The 19,995-nt window shown below is 39.7% G+C and overlaps 2 protein-coding genes across 11 annotated transcripts in view; one reads left to right on the top strand and one right to left on the bottom strand.

Annotated features, from left to right (window-relative positions):
• Positions 1 to 17,071, bottom strand: part of ACACA (acetyl-CoA carboxylase alpha) — a 313,862-nt gene extending 296,791 nt beyond the window's left edge. For 8 of the 9 annotated variants that reach the window (XM_073235269.1, XM_073235274.1, XM_073235271.1 and 5 more), the window contains exon 1: positions 16,491 to 16,912. In XM_073235269.1, the coding sequence (XP_073091370.1) occupies positions 16,491 to 16,528 (38 nt within the window). In that variant the 5' untranslated portion in view covers positions 16,529 to 16,912. Of the gene's footprint in view, positions 1 to 16,490 lie in introns of all 9 variants that reach the window. The other variant, XM_073235270.1, reaches the window with a different exon arrangement.
• Positions 17,051 to 19,995, top strand: part of TADA2A (transcriptional adaptor 2A) — a 44,360-nt gene continuing 41,415 nt past the window's right edge. For both annotated transcript variants that reach the window (XM_073235282.1, XM_017657977.3), the window contains exons 1-2: positions 17,051 to 17,180; positions 18,249 to 18,370. In XM_073235282.1, the coding sequence (XP_073091383.1) occupies positions 18,346 to 18,370 (25 nt within the window). In that variant the 5' untranslated portion in view covers positions 17,051 to 17,180; positions 18,249 to 18,345. The remainder of the gene's footprint in view (positions 17,181 to 18,248; positions 18,371 to 19,995) is intronic.

Below are 19,995 nucleotides of genomic sequence, written 5' to 3'. Positions count from 1 at the left end.
TAGATTGCTTGAGGCAGGATGGAGATTTTGACAATATTAATTCTTCCTATCCATGAGCATGGGATGTATTTCCATTTATTGGTGTCTTCTTTAATTTCTCTCATATGTGTCTTGTAGCTTTCAGGGTATAGGTCTTTCACCTCCTTAGTTAGGTATATTCCTAGATACTTGATTATTTTTGATGCAATTGTAAATGGGAGTTCTTTTCCTGATTTCTCTTTCTGCTAGTTCATCATTAGTGTATAGGAATGTGACATATTTCTGTGTATTAATTTTGTATCCTGCAACTTTACTATTATTTCTAGTAGTTTTGAGGTGGATTCTTTAGGGTTTTTTATGTACAATATCATGTCATCTGCAAACAGTGACAGTTTTAACTTCTTCCTTATCAATTTGGATGGTTTTTATTTCTTTGTGCTGTCTGATTTCTGTGGCTAGGACCTTTAGTACTACCCCATGTTGAATAAAAGTGGGGAAAGTGGGCATCCTTATCTTGTTCCTGATCTTAGCGGAAAAGCTTTTACCTTTTCACTGTTAAGTATGATGTTTGTTGTGGGTTTGTCATATATGGCCCATATTATGTAGAGGTACTTGCTCTCTATACCCATTTTGTTGAGAATTTTTATCATGAATGGATGTTGAATTTTGTCAAATGCTTCTTCAGCATCTATGGAGATGATCATGTGATTTTTTTGTCCTTTTTTTTATGGATTTTTGAAAACTGTACCATCCTTGCATCCCTGTAATAAATCCACTTGATCATGATGGATGATATTTTTTATGTATTTTTTAATTTAGTTTGCTAATTTTTTTTTGGTATCATTAATCTACAATTACATGAGGAACATTATGTTTACTAGACTCCCTGCAACACCAAGTCCCCCCAACAAACCCCATTACAGTCACTGTCCATCAGCATAGTAAGATGCTGTAGAATCACTACTTGCTTGTCTTCTCTGTGTTGCACAGCCCTCCCCGTGCCCTCCCCCCATTATACATGCTAATCATAATGTCCCTTTTCTTCCCCCATCCCTTATCCCTCTCTTCCCACCCATCCTCCTGAGTCCCTTTCTCTTTGGTAGCTGTTAGTCCATTTTTGGGTTCAGTTTGCTAATATTTTGTTGAGTATTTTTGCATCTATGTTTGTCAGGGATATAGGTCTGTAATTTTCTTTTTTTGTGGTGTCTTTGCCTGGTTTCAGTAATGCTGGCCTCATAGAATGAGTTTGGATGTATTCCCTCCCTTCTACTTTTTGGAAAACTTTAAGGAGGATGGGTATTAGGTGTCCTCCAAAAGTCTGATAAAATTCAGCAGTGAAGCCATCTGGTCCCAGAATTTTGTTCTTAGGTAGTTTTTTGATTACCAATTCAATTTCATTGCTGGTAATTGGTCTGTTCAGATTTTATGTTTCTTCCTGGGTCAGTCTTGGAAGGTTGTATTTTTCTAGAAAGTTGTCCATTTCTTCTAGGTTATCCAATTTGTTAGCATATAATTTTTCACAGTATTCTCTAATAATTTTTTTGTATTTCTGTGGTATCCATAGTGATTTTTCCTTTCTCATTCTGATGCTGTCTCTGTGTGTAGACTCTCTTTTTTCTTGATAAGTCTGGCTAGAGGTTTATCTGTTTTGTTTATTTTCTCAAAGTACCAGCTCTTGCTTTCATTGATTGTGTCTATTGTTTTACTCTTTTCAATATTATTTATTTCTGCTCTGATCTCTTTTACATCCTTCCTTCTACTGACTTTGGGCCTCATTTGTTCTTCTTTTTCTAGTTTCATTAATTGTGAGTTTAGACTTTTCATTTGGGATTGTTCTTCTTTCTTGAGATAAGCCTATATTGCAATATACTTCCCTCTTAGAATGGCCTTTGCTGCATCTGACAGATTTGGGGAGTTGAGTTGTTGTTTTCATTTGTCTCCATATACTGCTTGATCTCTGTTTTTATTTGATCACTGATCCACTGAATATTTAAGAACATGTTAAGCCTCCATGTGTTTGTGGGCTTTTTTGTTTTCTTTGCATAATTTAATTCTAGTTTCATACTTTAGTAGTCTGAGAAGCTGGCTGGTACAATTTCAATCCTTCTTAATTTACTGAGGCTTTTTGTGAAATAGTATGTGATCTATTCTGGAAAATGTTCCATGTGCACTTGAGCAGAATGTGTGTATCCTGCTGCTTGTGGGTGGAGTGCTCTGTACAGGTCCGTTAGATTCATCTGTTCTAATGTGTTGTTCAGTGCCTCTGTCTCCTTACTTATTTTCTGTCTGGTTAATCTGTCCTTTAGAGTGAGTGATGTGTTGATGTCTCCTAAAATGAATTCATTGCATTCTATTTCCCCCTTTAATTCTGTTCATATATAGGTACTCCTACATTGGGTGCATAATTTATAATGGTTATATCCTCTTGTTGGACTGACCCCTTTATCGTTATGTAATGTCCTTCTTTGTCTCTTGTTACTTTCTTTGTTTTGAAGTCTATTTTGTCTGAGAGGTACTGCAACTCCTGCTTTTTTCTCCCTATTAGTTGCATGAAATATCTTTTTCCATTCTTTCACTTTTAGTCTGTGTATGTCTTTGGGTTTGAAATGAGTCCCTTGTAGGCAGCATATAGGTGGGTCTTGTTTTTATCCATTCTGCAACTCTATGTCTTTTTATTGGTATAGTCAGACCATTTACATTTAGGGTGATTATTGATGAACATGTCCTTATTGCCATTGCAGGCTTTAGATTCGTGGTTACCAAAGGTTCAAGGGAAGCTTCTTTACTATCTAACAGTCTAACTTAACTCGCTTATTATGCCATTTTTAACACAATCTAAAGGTTCTTTTTTCTTTTCTGTTTTCTTCCTCCCCCTCTCTTATATATTAGGTGTCATATTCTGTATTCTTTGTGTATCCCTTGACTGACTTTGTGGGTTGTGATTTAATTTTGCATTTGCTTAGTAATTAATTGGTCTACTTGCTTTACTGTGGTTTTATTTTCTGTGGTGACAGCTATTTAGCCTTCGGAGCACTTCTGTCTACAGCAGTCCCTCCAAAATACACTGTAGAGATGGTTTGTGGGAGGTAAATTTCCTCAATTTTTGCTGATCTGGGAATTGTTTAATCCCAAATTTAAGTGATAATCTTGCTGGGTAGAGTATTCTTGGTTTGAAGCCCTTTTGTTTCATTGCAGTAAATATATCATGCTATTCCCTTCTGGCCTGTAAGGTTTCTGCTGAGAAGTCTGATGATAGCCTGACAGGTTTCCCTTTGTATGTGATATGTTTTTCTCTCTCTGGCTGCTTTTAATACTCTGTCCTTGCCCTTGATCTTTGGCATTTTAATTATTATATGTCTTGGTGTTCTCTTTCTTGGGTCCCTTGTGTTGGGAAATCCGTGCACCACCATGGCCTGAGAGACTATTTCCTTCCTCAAATTGGGGAAGTTTTCAGCAATTATTTCTTCAAGGACACTTTCTATCTCTTTTTCTCTCCCTTCTTCTTCTGATACCCCTATAATGAAAATATTTTTCTATTTGGATTAGTTGTACAGTTCTCTTAATATTCTTTCATTCTTAGAGATCCTTTTTTCTCTCTGTGCTTCAGCTTCTTTGTAGTCCTCTTCTCTAATTTCTCTTTCATTTGCCATGTCCTCTACCTCATCTAATCTGCTTTTAATCCCTTCATTGTATGTTTCATTTCAGATACTGTATTTTTCAAAGTTTCTATTTATTTCTTGGTGTCCTCCCTGAGGTCTTGAATATTCTCTATAACTCCATGAGCATGTTTATGACTTTTATTTTGAAATATTTATCAAGAAGATTAGTGATTTCAGTTTCACTGGGTCCCCTTTCTGGTGTTTGAGGGATTTTGGTTCGCACAAGGTTCTTTTGCCATTTCATATTTCTAATGAATAATATGAAATAACAACTTTGTGTAGGCAGTGCCCTCTTGTGCCCAAAAGCTATGCTCTCTGGTGCTGTCCAGCACCTGGAGTGATGGTGGGGGTCATAGGTGTGTAGCACCAGTCACCAGTGCCTACTGGGAGAAAAGAGTGCCTTCCTACTTCCCAGCTCAGTGCCTGCCTCAACTGCCAGGGTCAGTGGTCCAAGCATGCAGGAAGGAGCCTCTCCATTATGCTCTTGTAGCTGCTGTAAGGTGGGGCTGCCCTCCAGTTGGCCTGGCACGATGGCAGGAGCAGCAGGTTTGTGAACTGGTGCCAGCAGGGAGGAAGGAATGGCAGGCTGCGTATCACAGTGGAGGGCCTCAGTGCTGCATTGCCAGCCAGGGGGATGGAGCGCCTGAAGCTCCTGAAAGTTCCCAACCTGCTGGGCTGAATGTGTTAGAATGATTTTGTCCACCTGTCCTTTCTCCTGAGCAGGAAGCTTTGTGTCATTCTTGCCCCTTTAGCAGCCCTTGTGATGTTGGGAAGTCTTTCAAAGTTCTCACCTTTCTTTTGTCCCACAGTAGCTGGCTGTGGGTACCTGTTCTCCACAAATGGCTGGAATCTCAGACTCTCCAAGTATTCTCCCTGTCTTTGCTTTCCAACCCCACTAATCTCCAGAGCACCATGTAATGTGGGTTTGTGCTCCTGGAGCAGATCTCCAGGGCCTGGTGTTCAGTAGTCTTGGGCTTCTACACCCTCCCTGCTCCATTTCTCTTCCTCCCACCTGTGGGCTGGGGTGGGGGGAGGGTTTGGGTCCCCAGATTACAACTTTGGCACTTTACCCTTTCTATGAGGTCTTCTCTTTTCCCCAGATGTAGGCAGTCTGTTCTGCAGTCTTTGGGTCACTTTTTCAGGATTAGTTGTATTTGCTGTATTTGCATGTTTAATGTGATTTTGGGAGGAGGTTTCTGCTTCACTTTTCACAATGCCAGCTTTTCTTCTCTCTCGTAACCTTTATTCTTATATCAAAGCTGTTATTGGTTACCACGCAGCTACAAACCAGTCAGTGAGGGGGCCATTCTGTAATGGTTGGTAACACTTGAATTCATCTCCTTAGACTTATATTCTTTCCTTCCATATTTCTTTATCTTTTCATCTTTTTCTTTCTATTCCTTATTTCAACACTTTTCTTTTTCCTTTCCCTTATTCAGTGACCTGATTTGCCACTTTTTCAATATTAAAATTTCCCTTAATCTGAATCCCCAGAGAACTTGGATCCATGTCTATGCTTAAATTTCAAGCCCAGAGTCTTTTCTTCTAAGTAACACTCCTTCATGAGGTACAGTGTAGCAACAGATGCATCTTGGACTGTAACATACACTTTCACCAGACTGTTGTGAATTTGCACCACCCAGTGGCTGAAGTTGCTAACTTCATCCCCTGAAAAGAGCAGTGGGCATAAATAATTAAATGTAAAATAAGGAAATGAGAATAAATGTGAAGCCTCTATTACTGGCCCAAAGGAAAAAAAATTATTCATAATAGCCACATTTTGTCCTATTTTAAGTTCTATTTTCTAAACATTTAAATAGGATGGAGAAGGATATGTTTAGAGGTATGGTATCACAGTCTCCAGAGAATAAGATGATGCCTAGAAGACTCTCCAAGGATTTATTCAGGTCATTACTGCTCCCTAATGTACTGTAACAGAAAAATAAACTCTGCAGGCTATTGGGTAAAGCCCTTATTGCCCTCTAAAAGAATCAAACATTCAACAGAAGAGACACTGAATTTTAACATTTATAAACTATACATATAATATCAGCAGTCTATTTCTTCTACAGTGAATATTCTTGGACATGCTTTGTCTAGGACATATACCAAGGAGTAGAATCATGGGCTGTAGGATACATACATCTTCAACTTTGCTAGACTGCATATGGTTCTCCAAAGTGGTTATACCACATACATCCCCAGCACAGCATAGAGAGTCCCTATTATTTCACACCTACCCTAACATGAAAATCTCAGATTTCAAAATTTTTGCCACTATGATGGTTATGAAGTGATATGTAACTGTTGTTCTTGTATACATTTTCCTGCTTAGTAGTAAGGTTGCATTATCTTTCCATATATTTGCTTTCAGGTTTTCTCTTGCTTGTTTATAACCCTTCCCCTTTTTCTGTTGGATTCTTAATCTTTTTTTAAATCTTTTTTTATTGAATTATGAAAGTCCTGTATTCCTGGCTACATTCCTGGATGCTAATCTTTTGTCTGTGAAACATGGTACAATCAAAAATGTATTTCTAAGACAATATTCCTTAACATGCAGGCTTACACATAAACAAACACTGTCAGGCTCTGAAATTCTTGACAGTCCCATTTGGCTCCAAGAATCTGTTTCATTTTGCCTTCTATGGCTGCATTTAAAAAGCTTTTGACATTTACGCCTAAAAGTCTCACAAAACTGAACATATTTCTTAGATAGATTTCAAGGACTCTCACCTTGAAAGACCACACAAATATGAGAAAATAAACCACACATATATGAGAAAATAAGCTGTACATATGAGTCATCATCATGTTCCAATCTTACTCAATTCTTTATAGCAGGAAGGGGAAAAAGTAGCTCTCAAAAAACAACTAGTATCTGTCATTGCCTTATTTTGAAATTAAACCAGCTACATAATGCACAGGTTCAAATGCAGAATGATTTACTTAGATATTGTTTGCCTAGGCATTTGTAATACTCCACAGTGTTTAAAAGAATTGCAACATGCACTACTGGGTCCGTTTTCCACCAAAAAGCACTGAGCTCTCAAAAAAAAAAGCACTAAAAAGCCATAAACTATCTTTACCCAACACTTTTATTTGTCTAAGCACAGGGAAGATGATTTTGAACAGGCAGCGCAGAGTTGTGCCAGAGTAACATCGTGTTAGGGAAGTCTGTCTCGTGTTCTTTTCTCTCTGCTGTGGTACCACTGTTTACTCTTCTAGCTCACTCCTTCCTGTCTACAAAGGGAACAGTCTGATTCCCGTATCTATACTTTTAATTGAAGTCCTTCCACTCCACCGTGCTCACTCTTCCTGGTGGATTAATTTTAAGATTTTTATCTCTAACTGTGATAATAACAATAGCTAACATTAGGTGCACATCTATGTAAGGATAAAAGCTGTCTTCTCTAAAATAATGTTAGGAGAACAAGTAGGTTATGAAGCATGTCAATAGCCTGAACTACCACAATAGCCTCTGAATCTGTTTCTTCATAGCTGCACTCTTTAATTTGCACACAGTTCTCCAGACTGCAGATAGAGGGAGCTTTTCAAAATACAGATTTGATCTTGTTACTCTAACGCTAAAAAACATTCAGTGACTTCCCACCATGATCAGGATAAAGCCCCAAATCCTTAACAAGACTTTAAAGTCCCTAAACAGTCTAGCCAGCCTCCCTCTCCAGGCTCGTCTTCCCTAACTTCCCCTTACTTTAGCTTTGGCCACTGGGACTAGCTTCCTTCTTTCTAATCTCAGAGCCTATGCTGTTTTCTGCCTTCAACACTTTTTCCACTCCCTCACCCCACCTTCCCCTTCCTTCACTACTATTTGTCTAATTAACTCCTATTCATCTTTCAGATACTGGCTCAACAGCCACCTCCTTGATAGAGCCCTCCCTGACCACCCCCCCAATTCCATCAGGTTTATAGTGTAAATTTATTTTGTGATATTAATCTGTTTAGAATTCTTTTATGTGGCATTTCATTGATGCCTTTCTCTGCCATAGAGGTAAGCTACTTTGAGGACAGGATCCATGCCCATTTTACTTACACTGCATCCATAGGGCTGTATCTGACATTTGTAGTGACTTCATAAATATTGCCCTTGATGAAAGAAGAGACAGATGGGGATTGAGCTGGTTCTCTTCCTTCAAGGTTCCTAGATCCTAGAAATTTACAACCCATTTTCTCTGTGTCATTCCTTCTTTACCATCAGCCTGGCCTTCATCTCACTTAACCCGCTAAAATAGCCTGCATTTTATGGAAGAGAAAATTGGGAATCAGAGACTTGCCCAAGGTCAGAGAGCTAGCAAGTGACAGAACTAGGATTCCAATTTAGGTAGCTGCCTCCAAATCTACATGCTCTTAACCACTACACCTAAGCCCTAACAATTTATATTTTTCATTGACCTTCCTCTTAAGCAGTTGACCTCTTTCTTCTCTATTTCTTTATATTAAGAGGATTAGTGATTTATGATATGAATTGAAACATTTTATTCTGCCTTGCCATTTATGTTTTGCCATTGCTTAAGGAGTTACTTCTGCTCTGCAGAAATTTTTAGGTCTGTGTGATCAAAACTATTAACCTATATTGCTGAATTATTGAGTATATGAATAAACACGTACTTAGGGCACTAGCAAATCAGGGACACAAAAATAATGATAATGAAGAGGATATAATCAAGAGGTCACCACAGGAAAAATCAGAATTTTGTTGGACTCCCCTTACACATATCTTGTAGCTTATATTTTTATTTTAAATTACATGGGAAGTACCATAATATTTTCAGTTATTTAGGGCCTACAAGGTCTAAATAATAGTCTGCTAAGTACCTCCCACCCCCCATCTTAACTGCTACATCTCTTTTTTAAATCTACTTCTCCCTTTCTGGACTACAGGCTCTTTCTCTCTGTGTCTTACCTGTTGCTGTCATCCAAGTTTCTATTCTTCACTCTTTTCCTCTTTTTCTATTCAATGAGCTCAGGCAATCTCATCATCTCCAATGGCTTTAAAATTTCCATCAATTTGTGCTAACTCCCTAATCTGTCTCTCTGACCTAGACCTCTCCTTTAGCTTTTTAATCAGCTTAGTAAATGTTACCTTTACATCCCACAGACACCTCAAATTCAACATAGCCAGAACAAAACCTATCCTTTTCCCCTTCACGTCTGCTCTTTTTCCTGTCTCCCCACAGCTGCTCTTTCGCCTCTGGCACACAGTTCTCCAGACTGCAGCTATAGTGAGCTTTTAGTGAGTGGCACCATCATCCACCCAGTTAACCAAGCTGGACATTTGAGAATCATCTTTAACTCTTGGAGGCAGCTACCTAAATTGGAATCCTATTTCTGTCACTTGCTAGCTCTCTGACCTTGGGCAAGTCTCTGATTCCCAATTTTCTCTTCCATAAAATGCAGGCTATTTTAGCAGGTAAAGTCCATCTTTAACTCATCTTACTCACTTTTCTCCCCTAATTAATTAATTACTTCTTAAACCTTAAACCCATTTCTTCTTCCTCATCCCCATTTCAGTGGTGGTAGTTCAAGCTCTCATCACTTCTCACTTGGATTGCTAAAACTCCTGGCCTTACATTTTGCCACTTTTCAGTCCATTATCATTGCCACAGAGATAAGTCTAAACCCTAGACTACTGATAATATCACTCTCCAGTTCCAAATGCTTCACCAGACCTAAATGGTCTCTGAAATAAAATGCAAAACTCACTATAGTTTGACCTCTGTCTATCCATGTAACTTCATGTACAATGGCTCTCATCTTTCTTGCTCTCTGTATTCCAGTCACACAGACCAGACTGGCCATGCTATTTCATGCTTCTGGCCTTTGAATAATTTGTTCTTTCTCCTTGGAATTTCCTTCCTACTCTTCTCCAAGACTTAACTCATCACGTCCCAGAGACCTACACCTTAATTCTCCCTAGAATTGACTAACCCCTTGTTGGTGCCCTCAGTGTACTTAGCACAAATCTGTTACAGCACACATTATCTTGTATTGTAATTATTTTCATGCATATCTGTATCCCCAACCAGACAGTGAGCAATTAGGGAAAATTTGTCTAAAAAAGCTCTTGAGGGCTGGTAATAATGATAAAAATCTTGAGAAACACTAGTTTAACTCCTTAAGGATCAAAATAAATAGGGTTAGCTCTAAAATTCAAATATGCAAAAGCAGAAGATACAGTATCTCCACAACATAATAACCTATCGTGGAGAGGTTATGCTTGAAATTCACTGGCCAAGACTCTTCCTGGAATGGGCACTAAGAAAGTGAGTTTCAGACTACATCAAGCTAAAAAGCTTCTGTACAGCAAAGGACACTATCAGCAGAACAAAAAGGCATCCTACAGTATGGGAGAATATGTTTGTAAATGACATATCTGACAAGGGGTTAACATCCAAAATATATAAAGAACTCACATGCCTCAACAGCCAAAATGTAAATAACCCTATTAAAAATTGGCAGAGGATATGAAGAGACAATTCTCCAAAGAAGAAATTCAGATGGCCAACAGGCACATGAAAAGATGCTCCACATTGCTAAACATCAGGGAAATGCAAATAAAAACCACAATGGGATATCACCTTGCATCAGTAAGGATGGCCAACATCGAAAAAACTAGGAACAACAAATGCTGGTGAGGATGCAGAGAAAGGGGAACCCTCCTACACTGCTGGTGGGAATGTAAGCTAGTTCAACCATTGTGGAAAGCAATATGGAGGTTCCTCAAAAAACTCAAAATAGAAATACCATTTGACCTGGGAATTCCACTCCTAGGAATTTACCCAAAGAAAACAAGTTCTCAGATTCAAAAAGACATATGCACCCATTTGTTTATTGCAGCCCTATTTACAATAGCCAAGATATGGAAGCAACCTAAGTGTCCATCAGTAGATGAATGGATAAAGAAGAAATGGTATATATACACAATGGAGTACTATTCAGCCTTAAGAAAGAAACAAATCCTACCATTTGCAACAACATGGATGGAGCTAGAGGGTATTATGCTCAGTGAAATAAGCTAGGTGGAGAAAGACAAATACCAAATGATTTCCCTCATTTATGGAGTATAACAATGAGGCAAAATTGAAGGAAGAAAACAGCAGCAGACTCAGAGACTCCAAGAGACCAGCGGTTACCAAAGGGAAAAGGCGGGGGAGGGTGGATGGGGAGAGAGGGAGAAGGGGATTGAGGGGTTATTGTGATTAGTGTGTGTGGGGTCACAGGGAAGACAGTGTAGCGCAGGGAAGACAAGTAGGGACTCTGTGGCATCTTACTACACTGATGGACAGTGACTGCATTGGGGTATGGGGGGGACTTGATAATATGGGTGAATGTATTAATCACATTGTTTTTCATGTGAAACCTTCGTAAGAGTATATATCAATGATACCTTAATAAAAAAAACTAAAATAAAACACAATGTCACTACACATCCACTCAAAAAAAAAAAGAAAGTGAGCTTCAACAGGCTTCAACTCTTCGGTTGCTGACTAACCCTCTTTCAGTTTTGACTTACTCTCCCTTTGGATATGCTACAGATATTGGGTATTTCTCAGGAGCCATTCTATTTGCTAAAAAAACTTTACATACCTCTGCTAGGATACATTACTTTCTGAGGTTGTATCAAGTAATGGTTAGAGGTTGGGGATAGAAGTTTGAATCTCTACAATGCTGTTTGCTTTCACTCTCCGAGCATTAGTTTCTGCATCTGTAAAATGGGAGTAGCAACAGCTCCATTAAAGGGTTTTTAAGAACAATAATGAGAAAATACATACAGAGAGCCTTGAGCTCAGTAGCTACTAGAACCAAGTTAGTAGGCGAACCCTGTTGTGTTTTTTTGAAGAGTGTGTTTGTGAAAGTATATGATTAGTGAAGGATCTTAGAGAAAACTGTGGTCCTTGGCATAATTGTAGATTCTAAAAAATTAATGAAGTCAGCAAACACTAAAAAATGTGTTTGGCTGTGTTAAAATAACCAATTACGGTCATTTATGTAAACAGCTTAACATTTAAGGCCTAATTATCATGTAGCACAAAAACAATTACATATATCATTAAATATGCATCAGATTAACCTTGTTGTTTTGGTTACAATAGTACTCACTCTGTACTCTAAGGAACAGTCTTATTGTTAATTGCTCATAATGCATAAGTCTGTTCACTATTTACATTAGTTAAATGGGACAGAACTGAGTTTGTTCCACATTTGAGGTAAGGCTGGATTACTCACCCTTGATTGCAACTATGCATTTGCACGATGACCTGTGAGACAATGTATACTCTCCTTAGCTTTATATAGTGAAGAAGGTGCTGTGGAAGTTGGCAGCGAAAGAAATTCTGTTTAATTGCTTGATGTTCTGGAAATCTGTAGGTTTCCAGAAGATAGTTTTTGATTCAAATAATGAAAAAAATTCTAATGCTGAGCACTACCCAACCTAGCCTAGAGCAACTTCTAAACAAGCCCCAAGATTATCCTATGGAGCACTTCCAGAATTACAAATTACAATTTATTTGACTCCCATTTTGAACTAGATACTGTACACACATCATCACAGCCTTATAAAACTCTTATGAATTAGGTATCATTATTTTCACTTTATATATAAAAAGAGGTGCTGAAGAATAAAAACTTGTTTAAATTCTTAAAGGTAGTAAAGGGGAGGAGATGGGATTCAAATTCAGGAGAGATTCAAAGCCCATGATTTTTCAGTTATATTAAACTGTGCCAGGTTCCTTACAAATTATATTTCAGACATTTATTAGGCCACTTGTTGGTTGCAAAAAAGTACAGACTGCCTATCATCAAATGATGCAAAATTCTTAAGGAGCCTGTTTTGAAAGCCAAAAGGTGAAGAGCCTACATAACAGGATGAAAAGCATAAAGCCAGGTTTAAAACTTTCCTGATTCATAGGAGTCATTCAACAAAAATACGTTTCTAGTTCACTTAACTTTTTAGATTCTGTCCAAAGCCAGGTGACTCATGAGACAGATATCCTATATTTTGTGTAGACCAAAAAGTCAATGGGGTGAGGAAGAGGCAGAAGAGGTGGGTAACAAAGGCCTGGATTCATGAAAACTACTTAATGGCCACAGCATTATGAAAGTCCTGATATCTTCTAACTCTTTGGTTTTGAAGAGTCACAGGCAGTTCATTAGTTACATTTGGACAGAATTGGTTTTAATTCTGGTTGTGCCACATAGTAACTGAAAGACTCTCTGTACAAGTAGTTTTACCTCTCTGAGCCTCCTGAGTTTTTCATTATTTGCAAAGTGGTATGCAGATTCTGGGTCCTTTGGCAGAAATGCCACCCCCAACCCCCGTTCACCTTTGAGATCTTTAGGGCCCTCTTACTTATGCAGAAGCACCCTAGACAGGCCATTGTGTGGAAAAATAGCTATATGGAGACTTACATTTCTTTAGATTAGCAGAAGTGCTTCAGCCCTTCTTCTGCAGATGGGTCATAGCTGGGAAAGATCAAGTTAAGTAAGCAGTCCAGGAAACTTCTTGAAGAGAAAGGATTTATTCTCTAACTCCTTTGACTAGGGTGGTCACAAAGGGAGAAAGATAGGGAAGAGAGAAGCAAAGAGAGCCAGAAGGAGTAGGGTAATGCGCCTGAATGCAAGAGGCTGCAGCAGAGGCTGAGGAGGCAGGAGCCAGGACGTTGTGAAAGTGCCTTATGTGTGAACTAAAGAGCTGACAGCTAAAAGCTGTCATCTTGGGGCTCAGGCCTTTTGTGGCGTGAAGCCCTCTCTACTGAGTATATCACAGGAAGACTCTTTGCCTTGAAGAGCCCCTGAAATTGGCAAGGGGATCGGCTTCAGGACCTAAATCTCTGGCTAATTTACACTGACTGGGTACATCTCAGAGTTGGAAAGGGAGGAAGTTGAAACTAGAAGGCATAAGTAAGACTTTCAGACTTTGTTTTTATTTATTTGTATAACAAGCTACAAAGAACCACCTCAGTTACAGGAAATAGAAATATTAGATGAGATAAAATGTATAAAGTCTTTCAGCACTCAGGACAAAGTAATTAGAAATGGTAGAATCATTATCACAGGGAGGGAGGCTCAGAAACTGTACTTCTGATTCCAACCACAGCCACTTAGTAGCTGAACAGGACCTGTTGGGATATTTTGGAGTCAGTCAATGGCAGCCACATTACAGACCCTGACAGTAAAATACAATTTTTCTTGCTGGAGTTTCCTTTCAGGTTCAAAAGTCATCCTCGCTTATTAAGAATGTCAAATCTTGTGGAATGTGTTTATTAGTCTGTCCTGAAGGTCAGTCTTCAAAAATATTAGTCCAACATGGACTGATCTTGGATATTATTCATGTAAATATCTTAGAAAGGACAAAAGGCGTTTTTTCCAGGTTCCTTTACAGACATGTTTAGTGAGGGGAGCAACAAGGTACTTAGTCATCTCTGCTATGACAGGTTAAACACAGGATGCACTGAAAGCATGTAAGAAAGCCACTTAACCCAAACTTTGAGGCTTCAGGAAGTGATGTCTAAGTTAAAGTGGAAGTACCATGGCAAAGGAAGCTTGGAAGTAACAGAGTACATAAGGGGAAATGGAGGTACTTCCACCTGGCTGGAGAATGAAGTGTAAGATGGGGCAGTGATGACAAAGAAACAGGAAGATGCTAAACCCTGAAGGGCATTCTACAAAGAGTGACCATATAATCTATTGTACAAATTCAGACACTTCTCTGAGAGTGAAATGAGACATTACTAATTATATGGTGACAACAGGAGTAAATGAGGACTCTCCTGAGCAAATTGGGACTTATGGTCACCCTATTTTAAGACATGTTCAGGTGACTGCACCTCCAGTGAAAGAACAGATTGGATATCTTCTTTATACTTTAGACATTTTGCCTGAGTGACTTCATCCTTACTTCTGGCCTTTACTTGCCCATTTCATAAATTTTCATCCAGGATATATATATACTTCTGGACACTGAGGTTACAAAGAAGAAAACATACAGCGTCTGTCCTCAAGATCTGTATAAAGAAGACACGCATCCAAGGAAACAATTCTAATGTAATTATACAATTTTAGCCCTGGCCTCTCCTTTGAGTTCTAAACTCGTATGCCATTTCCATTCAGGCTGCAAAATATCGATCCAAAACAGAACTTTAAATTTCTCCTCCAAATGTTCTTCTTTCAGCTGGTCTTTGATTTTCCCTTCAGCTGGCCTTATAATTGATGCCACTGTCCACTACATAGCTGAAGGCAAAAACCCAGAAAAGCACTGCCCATTATCAGTGTTATCTTTCCTATCACTGTGCATTTTAATTTCTCCACATCTTTCTTAAGCACAATGAGTAAATTGGGGCTTAGAATTCTAATAAGGACCTAACATCAATTGAAGATGAAGGGTAATTTTCAGGGGCTTGAACGCTGTATTTTTAATGAATAGAGCCCAGTATTATGTGAGATTGTTATTTGACTCATATTGTTTGTTGACGATCATGACATCCAGGTCTGGATATGTGACTTAGCTACTCTCAAAAAATTACAGTTTAGATGAGAAAGACCGTTAAAGGTAAATCCTAAGTGTTTTTATTTCCTCTTTGTGAAGAAAGTGAGAGTGGTTGTAAAGGTGCAAACGAAGAGCTAAAACACTAATGTTAATAAACTATCTGTTGAATAACTGCAATGTTAAAAGGATAATTCATGCTTTAAAGGACAATTTTAATGTTTCTACTATCTTTTCCCCACATAGCTGCCAGAAGGATCTTTTAAAACAAATCTGATCACCCCTTTGCTCTCAAACCTTCCATGGTATTCTATCATATCCCAATAAACCCAATATCCAACCATTGCTTAACAGATGCTGGCTTCTGTTTCCCAACTTATTTCTCTAATCAGCTGTGCTCCAGCCACATTAGTCTCCTTGCTTCTCCAACATGCCAAGCAAGTCCCTCTCGCAAGTCTATGGCAATTGCCACTTCTTTTCCCCTAGAATAACTCCCCTCTAGAAATGCACAGCTGTCTCCCTCATTTAATTAATTTCTGTTTATGTATTCTTCCATTAAGAGATCTTCCTTGTCTATCCCATATAAAAGAACATCCCCATATCACTCTTATAGCTTTAGCCTGATTAATTTTTTCCATACAACTTGCGACAATACCGGGCATTATCTATTTTTCAGTAATATATTATGTATATTGCTTATTGTCAATCTTCCCCACTATTACATGAGGCAGAGACTTTGTTTACTGCTGAATTCCCAGCACCTAGAATAGTGTCTGCTCATTAAACATTTGTTGAAATAATGAATAAAGAGATTTTCAGGATACATTAAGTGTAAAACTACTCTATATTTATTGGTATCATGCATAGGAAAATGGAAGAGTGTACACGAAAATGTTAACTGTTTATTTAACCTGGTGGGAACTAGTTTTCACATTATTTTTGCTCATGCAAATCTTCTGAGCTTTTTTTTTTTTAGAATGAACTTGTATTACTCATACACTAAAAAATGAATAAAGAGGCCACACTGGCAGGAAGTGTAAATGCACTCTAAGAGAGGTTGGGTAAAGTCACCAAGGACAGACTTCTAAATAGATGTAACAGCATAAAGGTTAATAAGCGTAACTACGGTTTGAATCCTCATTCCCAACACTTTCTAGCAGTGTGATTCCAAGTTATTTATAAGCCAGAGTCTAAATGTTTTCACCTGGAAAATGGGGATAATAATAGTGCCTCCCTCATAAGGCTATTTTGAAGATTGAGACCTGTGTTCAGTGCCTGGCATGCAATAGATATTCCACAAATGGTAGCTATTATAATAATCAGTAGTAGCAACAAGACATGTTGGGACATACCTAGCCCTCAAGATTGACATCAGAGTGGACCACCACATCCTCTCATCATTGCGCCTCAGTCTAGGCCTCTGATGCCCAAAGAGGGGATGATTCTTTCCAAACAAGGTAATTTCGACGTTCCAGAAACATCTGAATAAAAGGTGCCCTGTTACCCTGAAACCGTTCGGTCCATCTGGTTAGTCCATGAGCAGCACTTCCAGACTCGGATTCGAGCGGCGGCCACTCACTGCTCGCCGTCCTGGGGCCCAGTCTTCTCGGCCTCAATTTCCTTTGGGCAAGAGGGGCGGGGTATGGGAATGTTAAAAACACAAAAGCAGGACCGTACCGGCCGGCTCCACCTCAGCGCGCTCTGGAGGGCATCAAACGGCACACGCACCGGAAGCCTCAGGCCACCGGCAACGCGCCTCACGGGAAGAGTGATTACTGGTCGGACTCAGAAGTAGGGCAGGCCGCTTGGCCCCAGGAGACCCTCGGCCAGAGGAGCACGCGGGCGCGTGGCGGGGGCAGGGGCAGGGGCAGGGACGCGGGCCGAGGGGCGCGCGACACACGGCAAGACCACCCTGGAGGTGACGATCTCAGGCTGCCCGCGCGCGGCGTGCGCGCGCTCCTGCCGCTTGGGAGCGAGCACGTCAGCCCAGGGGCGCGCGCGCGGCTGGCAGCTCCTCGACGCGGAGGAGGGGACGCTGCGAGGTGAGGCAAGAAGTGCTGCAAAGCTGGTGGCGGTGGGGCACAGGCCCGTCTAGCGGGACGAGGGGGAGGCGGGACCGAGGTGCGAAGGGGGAGGGGTGGGCCTCCGCCCTGGCGGCGGGGAGATGCGGCAGGCTCGTGTGAGGCGCCGCGCCACGCCACGCGGCGCTGTGGGGGAGGGCGGCGCGGGCCCGGCCCGACCCCTGCGGCTCCGCCCCGCGGCCCGTCGGGCGCGTCCCGCCCTCTGCGTTGCCCTGCGCTGTTCCAGCCTTCGTTTGCTGGTCTGCAAAGGGAGCGTGTAGTTGAGCTAATAACAGCTGCCTTGTGTCATGCTCCTGATCGACATTACCCTTAGAATTTTCAAGTAGACCTTGCAGAGTAGGAATTTCAGCTCCACTTTAGAGCTCAGGCTGACTGAGGCTCAGGTAAAATGACTTGCCCAAGATCATACAGTTACTAACGTTAATAACGAAGTGAGAATTTGAACCCATCTTCAAAGCTCTAAACTCTGCACTTGTCCTCTGCACCACACTTAATGCTGTTCTTCACGGTACTGATCTTCCTCCTCCCAGGAACCTTGAATTTAGCAAATGTTAATGTGTAGCTGGCATCCATCCTTTCATGAATGTTAGTATCAGTTTATTCTGTGTGCTTTAAGGCATACAAATTTGTATTGGATATAGTATTGTGTGATTGGCAGTGCCAACAGACCCATGTGAGATGTGGATGAGTCAGTTTCCTAGATGAAAGAGGGCTAAGGAGAAAAGTGATGCTGGGCAGAGAAAACCAATAGTTGTTTATTAAAGATATGTAGCCTTTATAGAATGCTTACTATGGGCCAGGCACCACAGGTACATTATTCATATGAACTTTGATGTTTAATCCTCACAACTCTAGTAGGTAGATACTGTATACCACCCATTTTACCGAGGAGGAAACGGACTTACAGAGATAGAATAATTTGCGTAGCATTGCAAAGCTAGGATATGGTTACAGCACTTGTATTATCTTCACTTTATCTTGTCCTTTGAATTATTTCCTGATCCATGTGCCACTTTTGTTTGTTCACAGAGGGTCATCAGACTTTCTTGTGTGTCGGCCAGTTCTGAAATCTTGAAGGAGCTCTGCATTAAGGAAGATCAAAGAAGCAGTCTTTGTAAAGTAGGGAATGGACCGTTTGGGTTCCTTTAGCAGTAAGTACCATGGGAACAAGTCCCAGGTGAATATTAATAACAAACTGAGGTGGAAGTAGTTGATCAGAGAAGAAAAATAGACACTTTGAAGTTAAACAAAGCCCTGTGAATCTGATCTTTAAATGAATAAGTGTCAAATCAAAATAAAATCACCCAGTACTTATTAGATTGCCCACTGAACACGTAACAAATATTTCTTCTAAATAAACTCAGATGGACCAAACATAGTGATTAACCTGCAGTTAGACTTTAGAAAGCAGTTGGATTTCTCTTTAGAATTACTACCATATTTCAGATGGTGTTACAAAAAATAATGTTTGTCATAGAATAAAGAAAAAGCCTCTGTTCCCCTTTTAGGTAGTGCTGTGTTCAAGAGTAAACCACAGTATAATAGTAATAATAATGCAGAGAATTATGGTGCATTTATGAAATAAATTCAGGCACCCACAGCTATGAACTAAAAAACATACTGCTTTTTCTGATTCTGAAGATAAGAGGTTTGGCAGAAATAGAATTCCATTGTTTGATGTTGGTAGTGTCCCAATGAGAAGAATCAGAAAGGTACTTTTTGAGTGTTTCATTTGCAGCAATTTCTTAAAGGGCCTCTAATTTCCTTTCTCATCACACTTCCTGTATGAAGTTAGGACAGAATGGAGTCTGAACACATCTAGTTCAAATCTCTTATTTTACGTATGGAGAAGGGAACTAAATGAATCCTCCTGCTGCTGGGAGTATAAACAGAAACCACTCTCACCCCCGTTTTAGAATAATTTGTGAATTTTTTATTTGGAAATAATTTTAAACTTACAGGGAAGTCAGAAGAATAAGAATAGTACAAAGAATACCTGTATACCTTTGGTTAACATTTTACTGCATTTGCATGTTTTCTCCCCCTCTCCCATTCTTCTCTCTCTCTCCCCCTGTAAATATGTATGTATATATTTATATCTATTTATAGACAGACATATACCCCATCTATTTTTTCAGTATCATTTGAGGGTAAGGGACATATGTCATGGCCTTCTACTTCTAAGAACTTTATTAGTGTTTATTTCAAAAATAGGGATATTCTATTACATGACCTCAGTAGAGTTGTCAACTTCAGTAAATTTAACATTAATAAAATACTTTAATCTACCATCTGTATTCCAGTTTTGTCAGCTGACTCAATAAGGTCTTTGGTGTGTTTTTTCCTTCCTGTATAGGATACAGTCCAGGGTCAGGTCTTATATTGGTTTGCAGTGTCTCTTCAGCCTCTTGATCTGAAACAGTTCCATAAACTTTGTCTTTAGTTACCTGACACTTTTGAAGAATACAGGTCCTTTCTCCTCCTTTTTTAAAATAGAGGTTCCTCATTTTGGGTTTGGTCTTGCTCTGCCCCTCATTGGTGATGTTAATTTCGGAAACCCAGTCCCAAGTTGTCTGAGTTCTCCATTGTCTGATTTCTCTTTTTTCCCTCCCATATAATAGGCTGTCCATAGGGAGATACTGTCAGGTCATAAAATACTGTGCTCCTCATCAAAATTTCTCCCTAGAATTAACATCCTTTATTATTTTTGCCTGATTGAATCTTTACTACAATGGTTGCAAAATCATTATTTTTTTCTGCAAATCCAGCACTCTCT

Source organism: Manis javanica, chromosome 4 (assembly GCF_040802235.1).
Source record: "Manis javanica isolate MJ-LG chromosome 4, MJ_LKY, whole genome shotgun sequence".
NCBI lineage: Eukaryota > Metazoa > Chordata > Mammalia > Pholidota > Manidae > Manis > Manis javanica.
Note: the sequence above shows the minus strand (reverse complement) of the source record. Positions and strands in the feature narration are given on the sequence as shown.